This window comes from Hemitrygon akajei, chromosome 14, assembly GCF_048418815.1.
Source record: "Hemitrygon akajei chromosome 14, sHemAka1.3, whole genome shotgun sequence".
NCBI lineage: Eukaryota > Metazoa > Chordata > Chondrichthyes > Myliobatiformes > Dasyatidae > Hemitrygon > Hemitrygon akajei.
The window spans coordinates 102,322,556-102,344,536 of NC_133137.1; the positions used below are offsets into that span (position 1 = coordinate 102,322,556).

Here is a 21,981-nt window from a genome sequence, read left to right on the forward strand (position 1 = left end):
TTTTTCAGGACCATGGTGTTACATGACACGGTACAAAAACTAGACTGAACTATGTAAAAAAACAACACAGAGAAAGCTACACTAGACTACAGACCTACACTGGACTGCATAAAGTGCACAAAAACAGTGCAGGCATTACAATAAATAATAAACAGGACAGTAGGGCAATGTGTCAGTTCAGGCTTCGGGTATTGAGGAGTCTGATAGCTTGGGGGAGGAAACTGTTACATAGTCTGGTCGTGAGAGCCCAAATGCTTCGGAGCCTTTTCCCAGATGGCAGGAGGGAGAAGAGATTGTATGAGGGGTGCGTGGGGGCCTTCATAATGCTGTTTCCTTTGTGGATGCAGCGTGCAGTGTAAATGTCCATGATGGTGGGAAGAGAGACCCTGATGATCTTCTCAGCTGACCTCACTATCTGCTGCAGGGTCTTGTGATCCGAGATGGTACAATTTCCGAACCAGGCAGTGATGCAGCTGCTCAGGATGCTCTTGGATACATCTGACTTGAATTACCAAAACCAGGCAAATGAATCATGGTTCAAAGGGCTAGATCACAACGGCAGTTGCATACACAATTCCCAGCTATCTTTAGTGCGTAGGTTGCGGGTTTCCTATATATATAGCAACACATAAGTCACAACCACATTGATGGTTTGCGACTGCCATTTCAGACATTCTTCTCTAATTAAACTTGTAATTATGTACCTAATTAAACTAATCACTTCTGCCTGCACATGATCCATATCCTTCCATCCATATAAAAGCCTCTTAAACACCTTTATTACATCTGCCTCCATCACCTTTCCTGGCAGTGTATTGCAGGCACCCACCATTCTGTGTAAAAAAAAACTTATCCCACACATCTTATTTGAACTTACCCCCATCACCTTAAATGCATGCATTAGACAATTTGACTGTCGGGGAAAACACCAGCTAACTACTCTACCCATCCCTCTCATGATCTTAAAAATTTCTGACACATCTTTCCTCAGCCTCTGCCACTCCAGCGAAAACAACACAACTTAGCTTAACTTATTTTTGTAGCACATGCCCTCTATTTCAGGTAAATCCCAGTAAATCTCTTCTGCACCTTCTCCAATTCCTTCACACCCTTCCTAAAATAGAGTAACCCAAAATAAATGCAATACTCCTAATGCAATCTAACTATAGTTTTATAAAACTGCATCTTTCTTGTTTCTTTCTTGCAGGGTCTGAAAGGATTACCTGGTCGAAAAGGAGAAAAGGTACAAACTTCAACAGTGTTGAGAAAATAGAGGATTGGTTATCAAATTCATTTGATCATTAAGCACCAAAGATTATTTTGCCCTTTGAATCCATATGAAAAAGCTTTCTAATTTGTCCTCATTTCTATATTTTCTTATGACAGAAGGAATCTGTCTCAGCCCGTTGAATCCAGGCGAGGTCATAGAACAATCTCACTCCCTCACAGATTTTCCTGTAATCTATTTCTCTCATGTTCCCATTAACTTCTCTCTCCCCACTGGATTGTATACAGGTGTACATGGGCAAATTACTAAGGCGATTATCAACCAATTTTCATTCTTTAGGATGTTCCCATAACTCCTCTCTCCCCACTTGATTGTACATAGGTGCACATACAGCAGATTACTGTGGCAGTTACTCTACCAATCTGCATATCTTTAGAATGTGTGAGAAAAGTAGAATTTCTGGGGGAAACTCATGCAATTACTCTCCCATTACTCTCCATTTCATGTGCAACACCTTGTCAAAGGCATTCTGAAAATCCAAGTAGACAGCATCCAACTGAGACTCTCCCTTGTCATTTTTAGAATTGTTCTCGTATCAAGGAGAAATTCTTCAGGCTATTAAATTGTCCCTGCTTAGGTACTACTGAAAATATTCTTTGCCATTAACAATTTCAACTATTCCAATAATTTCCTGGATGTATCTCATCCTTTACAACCATAATCAACATTCTACTGCATGTCTTCTTCCCTGAACTACTTACTTTCATCTCCAAATTCTACTCCAATCATGCTCTGGATCTTCCCATTACCTTCTCCTCCTTCCAGCACAGAACTCCTCCTCCTCCTCCTGATTTCTTCATTCTTTCTACGTGGCACTTTGTGCATTCATACATCCCTCAGACACAGCATTGGTGATAACACCCAGGCTTCACGTTCCTGTTCCATTCCTTCCCTCACCCCCTCAATCTCCCTCTTTTTGAGACACTCATTAATCACCCTTTTCGCTCATTGGCTGCAAACAAACTGCCAGTTGCAATGGTCCCTCTGTTATTTTTACAGCTGCATAAACCAGCCGTTGTTCGAGCAGTAACTTTTACACAGCCTGAAAACTGAGAAGCACTTGAAATGTTTTTTTTTGTACCAGGCATACTATGAATATTTAGAATGAAAATTGAAAATTCACATACCATTGATTTTATTTATTAATTGAAGTGCATAACGATATATAGTATAACAAAGAAAATCTTTCATGTTTTGTAAACTTTTTCCAGCTGCGTCCAATTCCAGGTGTGCGGTAACAAAGGCTATGTGCACAAGAGCATTTCAGTTACTGCGTGGCCCTGCAGCTTAGAGGGAACAGTGGCCATATGTCATCAGTTCTGACGATTTAGGAAATGCTTTAAAAATTTCCAACACTGATTGAAAATGTCTGTGCTTTTGTTTCAGGGAGATTTTGGGATGGTAGGGATTAAAGGTGAAAAGGTAATTGAATCAAAATGATTTCTGGACTCTATTTTATGATATAGTTAGAGTATAGACACAGACTAGTTAGTCCTTGAGTCTGCCATTAATATTTTCCTTATTAATGACCTACCTGAATGTCACTCTTGCCTGTTTCCCCCTCTTTTCAATATTTCCCATTTAACAAATAATTTATGATTGCCTTTTTCAAAATATTTCTGCTCCATGATTTACAATGTATTCTGAATTTTAACTACTTATTACATTTTTCCCTCTAGGGAGACCCACATGGCATATCAGGACCCCAAGGATATAAAGGAGACAAAGGGGATCCAGTAAGAATACTCTATTTATAAAACTTGTCTAATATTATCAGACAATTTGCATTAATAACCTTGCAAATGATTTTCAGTCTTTTTCAGTGAAGCATTCCACTAGTGATTTATTAACAAAATATTTGCAGTGACAGAGGGAAAATGCAGGGGAATGGGACTAACTGATCACTCATTCAAAGAACTGACATAGGCAGCAATATAGTGGCCTGAATGGCCACCCAGAGTGTTGTGTGAGAATACAACAAAATAGGAGCAGATGTAGGCCACCTGGTTCTTCAAGACTAATCCATCATTCAGTGTAATTATGGCTTACCTGCTTCAGGCCCTATTTCTAGTTCCATGCGAGTTCCCATGGCGCTCATTTCCCTGATCTTTCAAGCATTTATATACTTGCTCTTTAAATGCCTCCAGTGATCTAGCACCACAACCCATCGTGTAGGGAAAAGATTCTCCTTTCATAATGCTGACACAGTCAATCCCTATGTTATAGCAATTCATGTAACAGGAATTTGCCCTTACAGAATTCACAATTCTCAACACCAGAAACTGAGATACATAATAAAATTGGCTCTTACAGAATTTATGTAAAAGTAAGGTAATAAATAATCAAGTGTATGATAAGTTTCTTATATCTTGTTGTCTGCACAGATGATGTGGCTTTCAAAGGAAGAAAGTGATATGGAATGTTTTCTAGGATTTCAAACCCCATAATGCAGAGGTCACCTGTAGTAGATTGAAATACCTTCTTAGATATTTGGTTTAACCAGTAGATAACACTAATGACTATAATTAATAAGACTCAAGTAGGAATGAAACTTAGACAATGTTTTGCTCAAAGGATGTTGATAATTGTTCCAATTATCAGCTTTGACTCTGTCACAGCAGACTCATCTCTGAGAAAGTCATTACACTAGAATCCTGAATATATAATTTATGCTGGTACTCAGGTGCAGTACCTATAGAATTGTGGACTCTCATTGATGTCAACCTTTGATAAGATGTTTACCCTACAGCAGAAAATTAAAAAGGTCCTTAAGAAGGTAAAGATGGAATATGAAAGTAAACTAGCCCGTAATATTAAAGAGAATACCAGAAGTTTCTTCAGGCATATGAAGTGTCAAAGAGAGGCGACAGTGGACGTTGTATCGCTGGAAAGTAATGCTGGAGAAGCCGTAAAGGGGGACAATGAAATGGCGGACAAACTCAATAAGTATTTTGCATCATTGTTCACAGTGGAAAACACTAGCAGTATGATGAAGTTCCAGGTGTCAGCAGACATGAAGTGCTACCGTAGCTAAACAGAAAGTGAGAGGTCTGAAGGTAGTTAAGTCACCTGGATCACCCCAGAGTTCTGAAAGACGTGGCAGGAGAGATCATGGAGGCATTAGTAATAATCTTTCAAGAAACACTAGATTCTGGAATGGTTCCGGAAGACTGAAAAATTGAAAATGTCACTCTACTCTTAAATAATAAGCAGGATAGACAAAAGAGAATCAGTTTGGGAGTCCTTATGCAGGATTCCGTAAAGGTTAATTTGCAGGTTGAGTCTGTGGCAAGGAAGGCAAATACAATGTTAGCATTCATTTCAAGTGGCCTAGGTTATAAAAGCAAGGATAAAATGCTGACACTTTATAAAGCATTGGTTAGTCTGCAATTTAAGTATTGTTGAGACTTTATAAAGCACTGGTGAGGCCTCAGAGTATTGTGAGCAGGTTTGGATCCTTTATCTTAGAAAGGAGGTGCTGAAGATAAATAGCGTTCAAAGGAGGTTCACGAAAATGATTCCAGAATTGAATGGCTTGTCATATTTAGAGGGTTTGATGGTTCTGGACCAGTGTTCATTAGAATTCAGAAGAATAAGGGGGTGACCTCATTGAAACCTATTTCCTTTGGTAGGAGAGTCTAAAATCAGAGGACACAGCCTCCAAATAGAGTTACGTCCTTTTAGAATGGAGATGAGGATGAATTTCTTTAGCCAGAGAGTGGTGAATCTGTGGAATTCTCTGTCACAGGCAGCTGTGGAGGCCAAGTCTTTGTGTATCTTTAAGGCAGAGGTTGACAGATTCTTGATTGGTCAGGGCATGAAAGGATACGGGGAGAAGGCAGGAGACTAGGACTGAGAGGAAAATTGGATCAGTCATGATGAAATGGCAGAGCAGATGTGATGGGCCAAATTCTGCTCCTATATCTTATGGCATCCCATTTTCCCTTTCCTGTGAATGCAAAGGTTATCATGCTATTCAAAGAAGATGAGTCAAATTTACCAGATCAATATTTATCCTTTAATAAATGTCTCTTAAAGAAGATAATTTAGTCATTTATTTCATTGCTATCTTTGAAATATGCAATAAGCAATTTATTATTACATCAGAATTGGCTGTTCTAAGTTTGAGAATAGTGCTCTATAAATGCAAAGTACATTATTGAAGTTTTGTCCACGGAGGAGTTAAAAGATGGAAGAAAGCATCAAGCTCAAATAGATCAAAGACAGTGGAAGCAGACAAACCAATTGTCCTTGTTCTTGCCATGTGCTTGAAGGAATGGAGGCAGCCATCTTGTGAAGCTGCTCTGTCACCTCCATCTTATGAACTGTTTGAGAACTGACTCTTGCTCTGGGATAATCTAATCAGAACAATTGAATGTGGATGCAAGATATTTTTGCTATTGACCTGCTAAATCTAAAATCATTCTCAGATAAGCTATTAATTGTGTACAATAGTAGATTTGCAGAAGTAATCTCACAATCATGATCCAGTTTCTGAGTGATCTGGTTTGACTAATTTGAACCAGAATTGAAAGGAACAAAAGAACTCACCTAAAGCATGAAGTTGTGTGGCATGTAAAGTGTTATAGGTCAGTCAGATGACCCTCAGCCAATAACACTGAAATGCAACATTTGAACTAGTAAGTTATGAATATAATAACAGAGGATTCAAATGCAAAATAGCAATAACTCTGGAGATTACCCACTGCAAGGAACAACCCCTATGCCAGGGGCTAGGAGAAGCAAGATCAATCGTCTGGCCAATGGAAAGTCCCTTGTTTTGGTGTTATAAATTGGAAAAGTGGCCTGAGTGAGTATTGGTACAATGGGAGCAGTAGAATTCATGTTTTAAGTTGGCCTGGGGTCAACATGTTTATGTTGTTGTTTGTTCAAAGACAATACAATGCAATTCAATTAATTAATGTTGCATAGTGAATTTCCTAATATAGTCCCATTGATGAATGGTCAACAATGCTATCAAAATATCTTATAAGCCTGGATAAGATTCTGCTTAAGAATAGGACTGACATTAATATTGATGAGAGATAACCATCAATGGAGAGTACCAATGGAACTTGATGGCTCCTTGCTGCTGGAACCTGGGAATGCTAAATCCATAATGTTTAACGTCGGGTGGAGAGTAGAGATATTTTGTGCAAAGCTATGTACAACCATTTAAAGAGATTAAACATTGGATGGTATGTCATACATTTCATACCATGTGTTGTAAGAACAAATTTAATGGTTGTGTTTTTTGATCATGCAGTTTCTTTATCATGTAGGGTAAAAGGGGCCTTCCTGGATTCGATGGTGATAAAGGAGAGAAAGGTGAAGATGGACCCCCAGGACTTAAGGTGAAGATTTCACCCTCAACTATTGTTGTGTTGAGATCAGTAAATAGTGACATTCTTTCAGACCAAAGCCCTATTTATCCTTCCAAAAGCTACTTCTTTCCACATACTTCTGATCACTGTGGAAGCCTCAACTACTTAACCTCAATCTGCAGTCACTCAAGCTGTCTGTAAAATATCAGTAAACATTTAGCTAACATTGCAAATTCACAGCTTGAGGAAAAATTGTTTTTAAAAGAATAATAGATATCTATTATTCTATACAATAATATATATATTATATATTGGGTATAAGGAGCAAAACAAGGGTATTTGAGGGAGAGTTTAATAGTATTGGAGACCTACATAGACAGGGATAATCAAATGTTGCATTGGATACATTCAAGTAAGTTAATGTAGCTCTTTTATCACAAAGTTTTCATTTCAGTTGGAACTGTTTAGAAAAAGGACTGAAATGATCCCAGTTCTTTTAAAATTCTAGATCTCTTAATACAGCATGTCATTCTGTACCAGTATACTGAAGATGAATGTTGTTAGTTTTGACTGAAAATTTTTGAAGGTCAACCAATTCATTCTATTTCCACAGGTGGGTGGGTGGGTGGATGGATTAAAGTCTATGAGTCAGTTACCTATTCGTGATGTGCTCTGTAATTCGATAAAATGTTCTTCCAGGTTATTAAGTGATTGTCTAGTAATCCCAGGCCATTTTTTAATGTTTGCTTCCAAGGGTCACAAAGGAGAACCAGGATCAAAAGGATCAATGGGTTTGTTTGGAGCCAGAGGTCCAACAGGACAAAAGGTTTGTGCTACTACTTGATCTTGATTATGTAGAGAGCCGCAATAATTTTGAAATATTACAATAATGAAGCTTGAATTGTTTTAACAGTCATCTGAAACCTTTAAGATATAATTACTGTCTTCCTTTTGATAGCTACTGTCTTGGCCATTTGACTATACTGTACAGTTGATTTTCAGATCTGGTTACCACCTGCTAACAGAAACTACAAGACTAGTTTTAAGAATGTAGACACAGTCCTGGAGATTCTTGCAATGATTCTACCATTCAGTTCAATCACAGTTGGTGTGGATTGTCTCCATCTTCCTCCACTGGTTATTGCTACGGTTTGTAACTCCAAAAACTAATCAAAAGGAAAACACATGAGCCAGACTATTTGTGTACTGAGTTTTTCTTTCCTTTTCTTTTAGTGGGGTGCTCACATATTACATGGTGGCGTAATGACATACACCATTGATACTCTTCTTACATATAACCCATAGTAAAATATGTAAACAAAGAATACTTAATCAAACAGCATTTTTACAATGTCACTCAAATATTACAAAAAAATTGAATACACTACACTCCTCCCTGCTTAGCTATAAACTCAAACCCAATATAGAATGCATCTCAACTCAAATATGTAACATATTGCTCTCTAATCATTATATATAACCACAGAAGGATGTTCCACTAACATATATTATATATCATTTTTATATATATACACACACACACTTCCATCTCCCAACTCTACCTCTAAACCTAACACCTGCACCCCTCCCATCCACAGCATGTAAATTCCAAATTGTCCCATTCAGGCCTAAAGATTTAATCACTGCAGAGGATTTCTTACCCTTCTCGTTCATGACAAGGAGGGTCACTCTGTGCTCAATAGGTGACACTTGTTGTCGTGAAACAATCTCAGTTCCTGGGGCCTCCTCTGTGGTGGTTGTAGGAGATGTCCCTGGAACCACCATTGCTCACAATACATTCTTTAGAATCTGGACAAAGCTTTCTGCCAAGCAGTTTGTAGCAGGGTGGTAATATGTTCTTATTCCATTCATTTTCAGAAATGACTGAAGTTGTTCCATAACAAACAGCAGTCCATTGTCACTGACTAAAGGTTCTGGAACACCAGTACTTGAGAAGAGTTTCTCAACACATTCACAGTGTGCAAAGCTGCATTGGAGGGTATTGGAAATACCTCAGGCCACTTCGTAGCTGCATCCACTACCAAGAAATTTGTGCTCATGAACGGTCCAGCAAAATCCACATGAATCCTCTGGCAGGGCAATGCAAGCCATTCTCTGGAATGGAGAGGTACTTCTCTTGGCTTCATCTGGACATATGATTGTGTCCTCCAAGAAACATAGCCCATCTCCATACTTGTGCTGCTCCTGTTAGTGAAACATCCTTCTGTAGATTGAAAATAGAATTCTTCTCTGCATTAGTAAGGGAATATAATGCAAAGGCTATGTGGTGTATACTTCCATCACTTACAACATGTAACGTGACTGCACCTAAACCATAAGGTGAGGTGACACAGGCAGGCTTGTCTGGACAATGTGTATTATAATGTGTGAATATAGTGTCTGAAGTCACCATTTCCTTTGCCCTTTTGGAAAGTCACCTTACACTATTTTGTCCATGTCATTTCTTCCTGATCTGTAGTAATGAGTTCAAGGGTTAGAACACAGTGGCCAGATTTGACAGGAACTTGATATGGTAATTGACAAATCCTAAAAAGGACCACATTGTGATATGTCTTTGGCCTTGGGGCATCCACCACTGCTTGAATTTTCTCAGCACACTGTGTAATCCTTGTGCATCAATAGTGTGAACACAGTAAGTGATGCTTGGTTTAAAGAATTCACACTTGTCACGTCACGCTCAGAGCCCATACTCTTCTAAGCTTTTCAACTCCACCTTGAGATGTTGCAGATGTTCCTTGCCATTCTTGTCAATGATGTCATCCAGGTAACACTGAGTGCCTGGCAGCATTATAGCACCTAATCCATAGCTTTCTGTCAGAGTGCAGGTGCAGATGCTACTCTAAAAATAAGCCTATTATAGCAAAGAAGCCCTTTGTTAGTGTTTATGGTGAGGAATATTTTGGTCTCTTCTTCCATCTCCATCTGTAGATAGGTCTCAGCTAAGTCCACTTTGTTAAAGAGTTTCCCTCCAGAAACGTTTGCAAAGATATCCTCCATCCTCAGCAGAGGGTATTGATCTACTTTCAGTATTGCGTTGATGGTGACCTTAAAATCACCACTGATCCTGACAGACCCATTCTTCTTGGCTACCGTTGCCCATGAAAACTGTTACCGTTTCCACTCAACTTTGGGAAGAATTTCTTCAGCCTCTGTGAGACCTAACTCAATGGCAACTTTATCATGGAGAGCTATAAGGAACCGGAAAGGCTTTTAAAAAAACGTGGTGTGACATTTCCATTTAACACTATCTTACTCTTGATACGTTTGAGTTTTCCATTACTATCCGTGAACACTGCTGTGGCATCATCCAGTACCTTTCTGAATTTGCTTTCAGTTGACTATTTAAGGAGATGTGGCATGAAAATGGTGGATGGATCTCCTATCTAGTTGTCTCAGCCACTTGCGTCCCCACAATGCTGACCCTCCTGTTTTTTTACCACATAGAAGCCAAATGTGACTTGTTTGTTGTTGTATTTCACTGTTCGAATAAGAGTTATCTTTTCCCCAGTACAAGTTCTTAGTTGGATAACTGCAGGCTTCAGTTCAGTCTCTTTGAAATGTTGTTCAAACTCAGTTTGTAGAATGACTGAAATAGCCAAGCCAGTGTCCAATTCCATTTTAATTAATTTGCTATGGTGTAAGCCATATTGTTTCTCTTGTTAGTTTTCACAATGTAAATCTCAAGACTACTGAGTCCTGTATCACTCTCTTCATTATCAGATTTTTCATCCACAGCATATAGATTAGTGCTTCTTTTGAAACTGCAACTTGATTTTTAAAAGATCTTTTTCTCTTCTCTGTGCCATCCATTTATTTTGTCTGCCCGGCATGCTCTCTGTATGTGTCGTACTTTGTGGCATTTTCTGCAAGTTTCACCTTTAAACATGCATTGGTCTGGTGTCTGTGAGACCCTGCCGCAACGATAACACAATTTGTTCAACCAGTTTGGTTTCCATTTAGACATTGCAATTTCGTTCACACTCACTTTCATTTCTGACTGCAACTCACTGATATAGTGATTTCGACTACTTTTAATTATGAGCTGTGCTTGAGTTAGGAACTGTTTTTGAACGCTTTCTTGTAAGATCCCACAAAATAAACAATCTCTCAGTGTGTCATTAAACCCATCACTGAACTAACAATGTCTGGATAATGTCTTCAGTTCAGCCACGTACGCTGCAATGAACTCCAGTTTGTTATGAAACCTAACGTATTCTGCAATCAGCTAGGGTTTTGATTCTAAATGTTTCTGCATTACATTTACGAAATTAGCAAAGCACATTTCAGCTGGCTTGTTTGAAGCAGTCAACTTCTAAGCACACAGTATGTTTCTCAACCCACTACACTCAGAAACTTTGTCATTGCTCATTAATTTTGTCCATTTTCTGCCATCTCTCTATCCTTCTGAAGAAAAACGTGCTGTGCGTCAACAGGTGGGTATTTGTCTTAGGTTCATTTTAAAACTATCTTTCCAGAATCCAATCGAAAGAATATCACAGGAATTGGGATATTTGCACACTTAGTTTTTCGTTCCCTTTCTTTTAAGTGACTTGCTCACATTTGATGTGATGGTATTATAACAAACCTCTTACATATAACTCGAATTCAGTAAACAAACAAAGAACGCTTAATCAAGTAATATATTTAAAATATTACTCAAATATTTCTGAGATATTGAAAATGATGCAGTTATAACAAGCTCAATGAGCTAAACTTTTGAGGGAGGGAGATTCTAATTTTCACCAGTCTTTGAAGAATTGCTTTCTTACATCACTTCTGAACATATCTGTGTATTTTCCAATCATACAATATTCTCCTGATTTATACTGTAACTCAAGTAACCTCAATGGAATGTTTCTATGGTAACAATGCCTATCTATATGAGAGCAGTGTTAGAAACATTGGGATCTATAGTCTCTATGATGTTGCTGCTTACTAAGGCAACTATCAGAGGAAGTGCTGCTTCCAATACGTCCTTGACACAAACAGCTCTCTATAACAATTAATAATCTCCTGGAAGAACTCAGTGGTCAAGCGGCATTTGTGAGTGGACTCAAGAATTGTTGATGTTTCAGGTAGAAACCCTGCAGCAGGATGCCAAATTTCCAGCATCTACAGTCTCCTGTGTCGCCAGCTCTCAGTAACAATGGCTGGTACAACGGTGTAATGAAATTCATACCAGAGTACAAGAAATTTTTTAAGGTACATTCGATACACACCACAGCTTTCAACTCAATCAATTAAATAGATCAGTTTAGTGGTGAGCTGAATCTCAGATCTCAGCAACTTTACAGCTGCTTTTTAACCATTAAATTTTCCAATCTAGCAGCTCTTGGTCTTCCAATTGTCTGCCATTGGTATTGGGTCTCCTATGCCGCTTATTTGATGTCCCGTCCAATGATGGAGATGGCTGAGTTGGCAACTTTCTGCAGCTTTCACCGATAATCTATTACTATTATCTATTATGATTGCTCATTACCGTTTATTGTAACTGGGACTTGGTGCTTAGCAGAGTGTCATAGGCCCATATCCACATAGCACAGCAACAACTCTTGGACCCACAAAGTCTGCATCAACCATGATGCCAGTCAAAACTTCCCTTTCCTGTAAATGTCTACAAGAAAATGAGTCTCAAGGTAGCATATTGTAAAATATACATACTTCTAAAATAAATTTACTTTGAATTTTGTACTTACACATGTGCTGATTTGTTTTCTTCCATATCCTCTCCCAGAATCATGATAATATCAATCATCTGCGAGAACATTCCTTTTCATTGCACATACAGGGTAAACAGCTGAAAGTATTCCTTTGTCAAACTTATTTCCATATCTACCACATCCACTGACCGCCATTGTTACTGCACTAAGAAAGAGAAGTCCTTTCTTGATTATCTTTCTATCACTCCCTCAAACAGTAAATATGAAGTCAATGCAGTTTTGGTAAAGTTAGCTGCTTATTAAGTAAATAACAGGTAAAGCTAACAACAAAGCATTGTTCATTGAATATAATTAAATCTCAATTAACAATGGTGATGGGTACATGGTGTATTAAAGGCCATACAATATGCTACATTCAATTCTTACAGGAACACTCATGCATACACTACAATCCTGAAGGACTTTGATATCAATAAATTAAATTAAAATACAATTTGAAGTTAATTTCTACTTTCTGAACTTTAACCTATTCAGGAATTAGAAATTTGTTACTCATCCCCGCAAAATGCTCTGGACAATGGGGGGTGGGGGGGGGGTGCAAATGAAATTTTCAAGACTAGATTTAAGAGTTTATTTTTGTGAAATTAGCAAAAAATATGGAATAATTGGTGTAATCAAGACACAGATCAAAAATGGACTCAAGAGGTTGAAAGACCAACCCCTGGTTGAAAAACTATTGAAAACATCATGCATCAAGTACATTAGTTTTTTTTTGTAGTTGTGCTCTTAGCACATAAGCAGGACATGCCACCTGTTCTATTTATGGACTATGTTTAGTTATGATGCCTTTCATAGTTCAATAGCCTGTCAAAGCTCACCATTTGGCAACTACTAGAAACAGTGGCTCTAGATAGAGATTTGTTAATGAAGCTGTATCTATGTATTTATTTTGGAACAGAATAAAAGATCACTCTGTAAAAGATTAGAGATGTACTGGGGCTGGGATTGGTTTGATAAAAATTACAAAGTTCAAAAATTATTGAGATTGAAACCCTCTTCCAAAGTACAACAACCAGTTCCAAAATTCTAACATGGAGGAACTTTATGAAATTCAAGAAAAGAAATCTGTTACTCATCTCTGCAAAAGACATTGAACAATAAGCATCTTTCAATAATACAATGAAAGCCAAAGAGGGGAGAGTTTACAGGATTTAAACAAACTGTAAATTCAGATCCAGATATACAGTTCGATTTTGGGTCAAATAGAGATCTGGAAAATGTAACCATGGGGTGGTTTACAACATTGCCGTTAAGTAAGTAATGGTGAATCTATTTTATAGATCTCCAAATTCTATTGACTTTCATCAAAATAAAAAACAGATATAAAATGTTCTGTCAATTAGCTTTTATCCATTTTATGCAACTTATTTATTTCTAGAGCCTGAGACTACATCGGACATGAATTTAAGATGATCTTTTTTATTTCAGGGTGAACCTGGCGAGCACGGCAGAAACGGAATTGCAGTAAGTTTATTTAACTTAAAGAACCTAGCAGGCATTTTGGATTAAACAAATACAGCATACTCCCACATTACAGAGGGGTTGCCTTCCTTAAAAACGGTCCATAATGTGATTTCCTATAATGAATTTTGACAAAAATTGACATTTATTGCTTCATTCACATTTCACTTGTTTATTTATTTATTTATTGTTCTTGTATAAATCCTGAAACTGTGTTTTTAATTCCATTACTCAAATCTTCTGGCTATGTAAATTCTGAAATGGTGAATTTGTTACCCAAATGGGTAGATCGCACAAGAAAACTGGGCTATTTTAGCAGAAAAAAGGTAAATTAAGAGCAAGAACCTAAAGCTTGCATAGTATTTTCGTTCATCATAGAATTAAAGGTTAACTTACTGAGGAAGGTCGCTGAAGCAGAACATGTAGATTTGTTCGAGGCAAAAACATTGAATGATCGCAGTCAGAATTTAGACATGGTTGAATATTCATACAAATACATTACTTCTCAACATACAATATCTGTGTCTTTGTGGCAACCATTAAATCAATTTCTGTTCCATAGCATCTGTCTGTAGCTTGAATCCATCAATCAAATTTGCAAAAATGAATTATTCTCAAAACAAAGCAATGAGTCCTTATAGTTTCAATCCTTTGCTCTCAATCACACCTTTATCATTTTAAAACTGTTCACTGAAAACCATACTTAGCAGAGATGCCAAATGTCAGTGCCATATACAGAAGACAGCTAATGGTAATATTGTCACTTATTCCCATTCCTAGAACACTTTTATTAACAATTTGCTGATGTTCAAAATTTGTGTGAAAATTCTGCCTATGTGATAAATGTGGTTTCCTTTTAGTAATGTTATTCCTAGATTCTGAAGAACTCTTTAAATACAAAAATTTGTTTTTTATCACTTTTGCTGCTGAACTATATTATAATTGCTTTTTCCTTCACACAAGGTTCTGAATTTAAAACCAATCATTTGCAGTATATCATTGTTCCTACGTTCATATTTATGTCAGCACCTCACATTCGTTCCTTGCTGAAGTAAAGACACTTTTTGCTTTGCATACTATTTCAATCCCCAAGGATGAATCTATTGGCACTGTAAGAAAAACGCAGCAATGCAGCATGCTGTTGTTCTTCTTTTCTCTTGTGCTATATGACGTGTAAATGTCAATGGAGTTAGAAGTAGTTTAATTATCACAAAAGTTGCCAATAAGATGAGCAAAATCATTAATTACATATCAATTTGCCAAGCAGACCCCGTTGTGGTGATTCATGGCAAAGCAGCTTGTTTTATGTCATGCTGAATAAATCTGGCAAATGGATTGTGCCTTAACTTATGCAACAACCTGCAGTAATACAACATATTATAGTCAAGGATCTCAAATGCGACCTCTTTCACTTATTTAACTGCTGCCACTAGAATGCCTTCTACACACAGGTTGAGATTGCCTTTATATTTCACTAAACTGCTCCTTTAGTTATGATAATTAAGAGTCCTATGGCTGCTTCACCTCATCCTTACACCTACGCCTACTAACTGAGTGGGGTTGTCCTAAGGTGTCATTTGAAGGGTGACACACTGACAGTACCACAATCCCGAAGTACTATGGAGACAAAGAATAGCACCTTACAGGCTTCAAAAAAACGAATAGTAACATTGAATCAAAATGAGATAGTTAGGGTTTCCAACCAAAAACTTTTCATCTTTTTTTTAGACTTAATATGGTTACTTCCTTGTTAAAATCCCAACCTTTGTAATTATATCCAATTTATAGGCACCAGTGAACTATTCATTTACATTTCGTCATCAGATCTAGCCGGTCTACATAAAACTCTCTGGATTTTCACCCTCCTATCAACCCCACCTTGCAAAGATAATCCACAGAATTTTGGCATGTAAGTACAGTATACAGCATGGAAACAGGCCTTTAGCTCAATAGGCCCATGCCTATATACACTAACCATTTAACTATCATCTGACCATTTACACTACTCCTGCATTAACCCATTTTCCTTGTATATTCAACTCTGCCTGGGTTCGACCAGAACACCCAACCAAAACTAACTCTGGTCCAAAGGTCAGGATTGAACTGGATCCATGAGCTTCAAGGCTCTATTCGCCCACAGTTTTCACGTTCTCTCCCTTCATTACTTTCCAGTCACTCAAAGTTACAGTGATATACTGTAGAGGTTAAGATTCTCAGCTGGCATACACAGCATTGACCCAGACTCCACCGCACTATGGAAGAGGCAGGATTTAAATTCAACCAATGAAAAGTTATTGTTAATAATGGAGCCAATGAAATTAAAGGACTGTTGTGAAACATACCTGGTTAATTATTCTCCTTCACAAAGGAAATCTGCTGACCTGACCTCCTGTGGCTCATACACGATTCTAGACGCATAAAGGATGTTGATTCATTACTGACTCCTGAATTAGCCTAGCAAGCCCTTGATTCAAAAGGCTGTTATTAAGGACCATATCCAATGGATTAATAAATGAAACATATTGCAAGGGGCCTATTTTTGCAATACAGGACAGGTACCATTGGTTGAATCGCTGAAAGAGTCTATTCATCATAACTTCTATTCAACAGTCACTATATATGTGATTAAGACCTACCTGTTAGTCTTTTTGAATTCAGTCCCATTAAACTACTGACTTCACAATTTTCCTTCCTATTTCAATTTAAGATTCCAACCTGCTTGAAGAAGACCACTATCATCCTGGTACATGAGAAAAGTAAGGCCACATTCCTCATTGACTACTGTCCTTTGGATCTTGCATCCACTACCAAGAGGTTGACCAGGGCACCTCTCTGCCTTCAAAACTATAATTGCTAGCAAACTCATTTCCAAACTGCTAGACATTAGAACTCAATACTTCCCTTTTCAACTGCACCCTTGACTTCCTGACCAATATACTGCAATCAGGAAGAATAGGTAGCAACACTTCTGCCACCATTAACCTCAGCACTGATGTCCCACAAAGCTGAATCCTCAGCCCCTATACACTTTTGACTGTAAGGCCAGATTCTGTTCCAACTCCACCTACAAGTTTGCAGATGACACCATTATACTGGGTCATATCTCAGATAACAATCAGAAAGGAAATACAGAGCCTAGTGACGTGGTGTCAACAACTTTTCCCTCAATGAGCTGAACAAAAGAGCTGGTTAGGTTGAAACCTCCAGTTCCTAGGACTGAATATCACCAACAGCTTGTCCTGGTTCAACCATGTAGATCAGAATCAGAATCAGACTTTAATCGCCAAGTACCTATGCACATACAAGGAATTTACTTCCGGCAGATGTTGTCTCTCTGCTCATAACAATAATAATGATAAATATAAATGAAAATATAGATTATACATACAGGTAGTGCAATCCAAGTAATAGTTAGCCGACAGTTAACCGGCAGTTAACTGTTCAGCAAAGTGACCGCAGTAGGGAAAAAACTTCTCCAGTGCCTATTAGTCTTAGTCTGGAGGGATCTGAAGCGCCTACCAGACGGAAGCAGATCAAACAGTCCCTGCGCAGGATGGGAGGAGTCCTTTATGATGTTCCACAGCCAAAAAAAATCAGTACCTCTAATTCTTTAAGAGACTACAGAAATTTTGCATGTCCCCTTTTCTTTATCAGCTTTATCAATGCTCCATAGAAAGCATCCTACTGGGATGCATCATGGAAGAGTTGGCCTACAGAGAGAAAGTGGAAGAGTTCAAGGCTTGGGACCAAACAAATAACCTCTTCCTCAATGTCAAGAAGACAAAGGAAATGGTTAAACAAAAGAAAATCCACAGATGCTGGAGGGACTCAGCAGGCCAGGCAGCATCAGTGTAGAGTCGATGTTTTGAGCCAAGGTTGGAACCAGGACTGGAAAAGAAGATGTCAGAGTACGAAAGTGCAGGGAGAGGAGGAAGAACCACAAGGTGATAGGTAAAACTGGGAAGGGGGAAGGGGTGAAGTAAAGAGCTGAGAAGTTGTTAAAAGAGATATAGGGCTGGATAAGACAGAACTAGTTAGGAGAAGACGGAAAGCAATAGAAGAAAGAAAAGGAGAAGCAACAGAAGGAGGAAGGTGATAGGCTGGTAAGGAGATAAAGAGAGAAGGAAAACATGAGGAAAAGGGAGAGGGAAAACATGAGGAAAAGGGAGAGGGAAATGGGAATGGGGAATAGTGAAGGAGTGGGGGGGGGGGCATTACCGAAGTTCAAGAAATTGATGTTCATGCCATCAGTTTGGAGGCTATCCAGATGGAATATAAAGTGTTGCTCCTCCAACCTGAGTGTGGCCTCAGTAGAGGAGGTCATGGACTGACGTGTCAGAATGGGAATGAGAAGTGGAATTAAAATGGGTGGCCACTGGGAGATCCTGCTTTTACTGGTGGACGGAGTTTAGGTGCTCAGTGAAGCAGTCTCCTAATCTGCACTGGGTCTCATCAATATACAGAAGACCACACTGGGTACAGTAGATGACCCCAACAGACTCACAGGTGAATTGTCATGAATGGTAGTAAGGGAGGAGGTGTAAGGGCAGGTGTAGCATTTGTTCTGCTTGCAAGGATAAATGCCAGGAGGGAGATCAGTGGGGAGGGACAAATGGACAATGCAATCACATAAGGAGCAATCCTTGCGGAAAGCAGAAAGTCAGGCAGAGGGAAAGACATGCTTGGTGGTGGGATCCCGCTGGAGATGGTGGAAATTATGGAGAATTATGTGCTGGACTGGGAGGCTGGTGGGGTTGTTGGTGAGGACAAGAGGAACCCTATCCCTGGTTGGGTGGTGGGTGGTTATTGACTTCAGGAGAACATGCACCCCTCACACCCCTCAGTACATCATGGCACAAGCTGTGAGCAGTTTCAATCTCCTGGGAGTGCACATATTGCACAACCTTTCATGGTTCCAAAACACATCCTACCCAATCAACAAAGCAAACCAATGCCCCTACTTTCTCTGGAAACTGAGGAGAGTTGGATAATGCATACCAGTACTCACATCCTACGCATGCGAAGTAGAGAGCATCCTAACACGCGCATGGTATGGAAACTGTACTGTGGTGGACAGGAAAACTCTACAGCAGATAATCAAAATTGCCCAACCCGTTACCAGCACCAGCCTACCCACCATCAACCAGCAAGGACATATGTACAGAAAGGTGCCTGGAAAGGGCCAGTAACATTATGAAGGATCCCACCCACCATACTCATGGACTGCTTGTCCCACTCCCATTACGATGGAGGCTACATAACAACCATGTCAGGACCACCAGACTCAAAAACAGTTACTTACCTCTCCCACCATCACTACTTCATCATTTCCTACTAGAGTCACCTTATGTACAGATAGTCCTGTGCCTCATGTCACTTCATGGACATACAATCAATCTATGCATTTTAGCTGTCTACTTATTATAGTTTTTTTTTTAATTAGTGTTCTTTATTTTATTATGTTGTTTTTCATACTGCATCATATCTGGAGTAACAATTATTTTGTTCTCCTTTACCCGTATGTACTGGAAATGACATTAAACAATCTTGAATCTTAGTATGGCAACTGTTTTGCCCATGTCCACAAGAAAATGCAGAGTGGTAGAAGCATCGTGGAAACCACTCTCCATTCTATGGACTCTATATGTTTCATTGCCTCAATAACACAACCAACATAATGAATAGCCTTTTGCATTTCTACTTGCATTGTGGATCAATTGGTAGCACTTTCATCTGGTTCAGAGGCTTCAGCACAAAAATCTTCATCACTAAAACTGATTATTTTTGGTCATTTTCACATTGCTGTTTTTGAGAACTTCCTGTGTGGAAACCGGCTGTTGCCCACACTGAATCAATAACATTTTAAATGTAAAGTTGTGAAGTAGTTTGAGGCATCCTAAGCTAAGAAGGCATCTATAGAAATTACTGCTTAGAAATAAATAATTATTTATTTTTAAACTTAATTGTTTATTGGGGAGCTGCATAGACATGATAGCATCATCGTGTGTCTTCATTGAATGTTCATGAAATAGGGATATGGACTACACTCAAAGATAATTTATTAATGATAACTTTTTAAAACATTTTCTATTACCTTTGTTATCTACTAACTTAACAACACGTCCAAATGAAGGGCGTGGTGGGAGGTGGAGGAGCTAAAAACAGATTTTATGTAAACTTCCAAAGCTAATTGAATGGTTTAAAAGTAGAGCTTTGGAAGGCTATAGGAAAAGAGCTCGGCAGTGAAGCTGACTATGCATTTTTAAAAAGGCCTATGAAACGGAATTGCCTCTTTTGCATCAAAGTCTACAATTTTATTGTCGAGCAAAGTCATGAGAAATGAAAATCAGATTTCCTTTCTGCAGAAGTTGGGTTTGCTCCACTAGAGGGTGCCACTTTAGGTCTTTCTGCAGCAGATGCCTAAAGTACATCAACATTTGTCCAGCTTCCCCAAATCCTTCAATGTTTCTTATTCTCCCTAATTGAACGTGATTTCGTAGGAAAAAAAACTATTTTTCTATACAGTGGGCACTCCTGTAAACTGTATCTTGGGCCAAGTTCTGTAGATAAATAAGTTACTTAAACATATCCATAAATCTTTATCAGATTAAAATTCCCGTCACAGAAGAAAATGTCACAAATTATTACTACAATATTAGAATATCTATTTTCACTTACTGAATGACCAATCAGATAATACTTTTCCACTGAGCTCTGAGGCCTTCCTAACTTTTTAAACTAAATCATACTTTAAGGGCTGAAAATTAAACTAACTGCAAATCCCGGAAACTTGAAAGAAAAGTAAACAAAATTATATTCAATAGATCAGGCAGCACCAATGCAGGTTTATGTCTTAAAATTTATGGTTGTTGAAGAGAAATATTGGCAGTAATCACTTCTGTGAAATCAGCAGTCATTTCAGGTTCAGTTAAATATGAAAATCCGGAAGTTGATACCCCGCTCATATACATTATGCACTGTTCCAAGTCTTTCCAGATCCTTATTATTGTCATCACCCCTTGACACAGTTCAACATATTATATGTGATTCTTACTTCAAAACTAAGGAACAAAATCCTTACTGTATGAGATGAGATCAGCCTCCATCTCAATTCCTCATGCAAGAAGGTAAGATAGATCAGCTGGTTGATTAGTGTCGCTACAACAATCTAGCACACAATGTCAGTAACACCAAGGCATTGATTGTGGACTTCAGGAAGAGGAAGTTGAGGGAACACACACCAGTCTTCATCAAGGAATCAGCAGTGGAAGGGACGAGCAGTTTCAAGTTCTTGGGTGTCAACATCCCTGAAGATCTAACCCGGGCCTAACATATTGATTCAAAGAATGTATGACAGTGGCTATATTTCATTAGGAGTTTGAAGAGATTTGGTATGTCACCCTACACAACTGTCTACAGAACATCGTGGAGAGCATTCTAACTGGTTGCCTTACTGTGTGGTATGAAAAGTCCACTGCACAGGATTGGAAAGTTGTAAACCCAGCCAGCTCCATCATGGGCACTAGCTTCCCAGGCATTGAGGAGCTGTCAAAAGGCGATGCCTTAAAAATGCAGAACCCATCATTAAAAACCCCCATCAGCTAGGACATGCCACCTTCTCATTGCTACCATCAAGAAGATGGTACATGCGCCTGAAGACACCCACCCAACATTTCAGAACAGCTTCTTCCCCTCTGTCATGAGATTTCCAAATGGACAACAAACTCATGAATGCAACCTCACTATTTTTTACATACACATGAGAAAATCTGCAGATGCTGGAAATCCAAGCAACACACACAAAATGCTGGAGGAACTCAGCAGGTCCGGCAGCATCTTTGGAAAAAAAGTACTGTTGACATTTCGGGCCAAGCCCCTTCGGAAGGGTTCCTCCAGCATTTTGTATGTGTATTTTTATAACCATGTAACAATTACTGCACCAAAACAGGCATTCTCGGCCCTTCTAGTCCGTGCCGACGCTTACACTCACCTAGTCCCACTGGCCCGCACTCAGCCCATAACCCTCCATTCCTTTCCTGTCCATATACCTATCCAATTTTACTTTAAATGACAATACCGAACCTGCCCCTACCACTTCTACTGGAAGCTCATTCCACACAGCTACCACTCTCTGAGTAAAGAAATTTCCCCTCGTGCTACCCTTAAA

At 38.8% G+C, this 21,981-nt stretch overlaps 1 protein-coding gene across 1 annotated transcript in view; it reads left to right on the top strand.

Annotated features, from left to right (window-relative positions):
• The window catches only part of col7a1l (collagen type VII alpha 1-like), a 420,731-nt gene that overhangs the window by 296,843 nt on the left and 101,907 nt on the right, over positions 1-21,981 (top strand). Inside the window, exons 82-87 of the mRNA XM_073066798.1 lie at positions 1,208-1,243; positions 2,675-2,710; positions 2,968-3,024; positions 6,571-6,642; positions 7,367-7,438; positions 13,782-13,817. Coding sequence (XP_072922899.1) covers positions 1,208-1,243; positions 2,675-2,710; positions 2,968-3,024; positions 6,571-6,642; positions 7,367-7,438; positions 13,782-13,817 — 309 coding nt within the window. The remainder of the gene's footprint in view (positions 1-1,207; positions 1,244-2,674; positions 2,711-2,967; positions 3,025-6,570; positions 6,643-7,366; positions 7,439-13,781; positions 13,818-21,981) is intronic.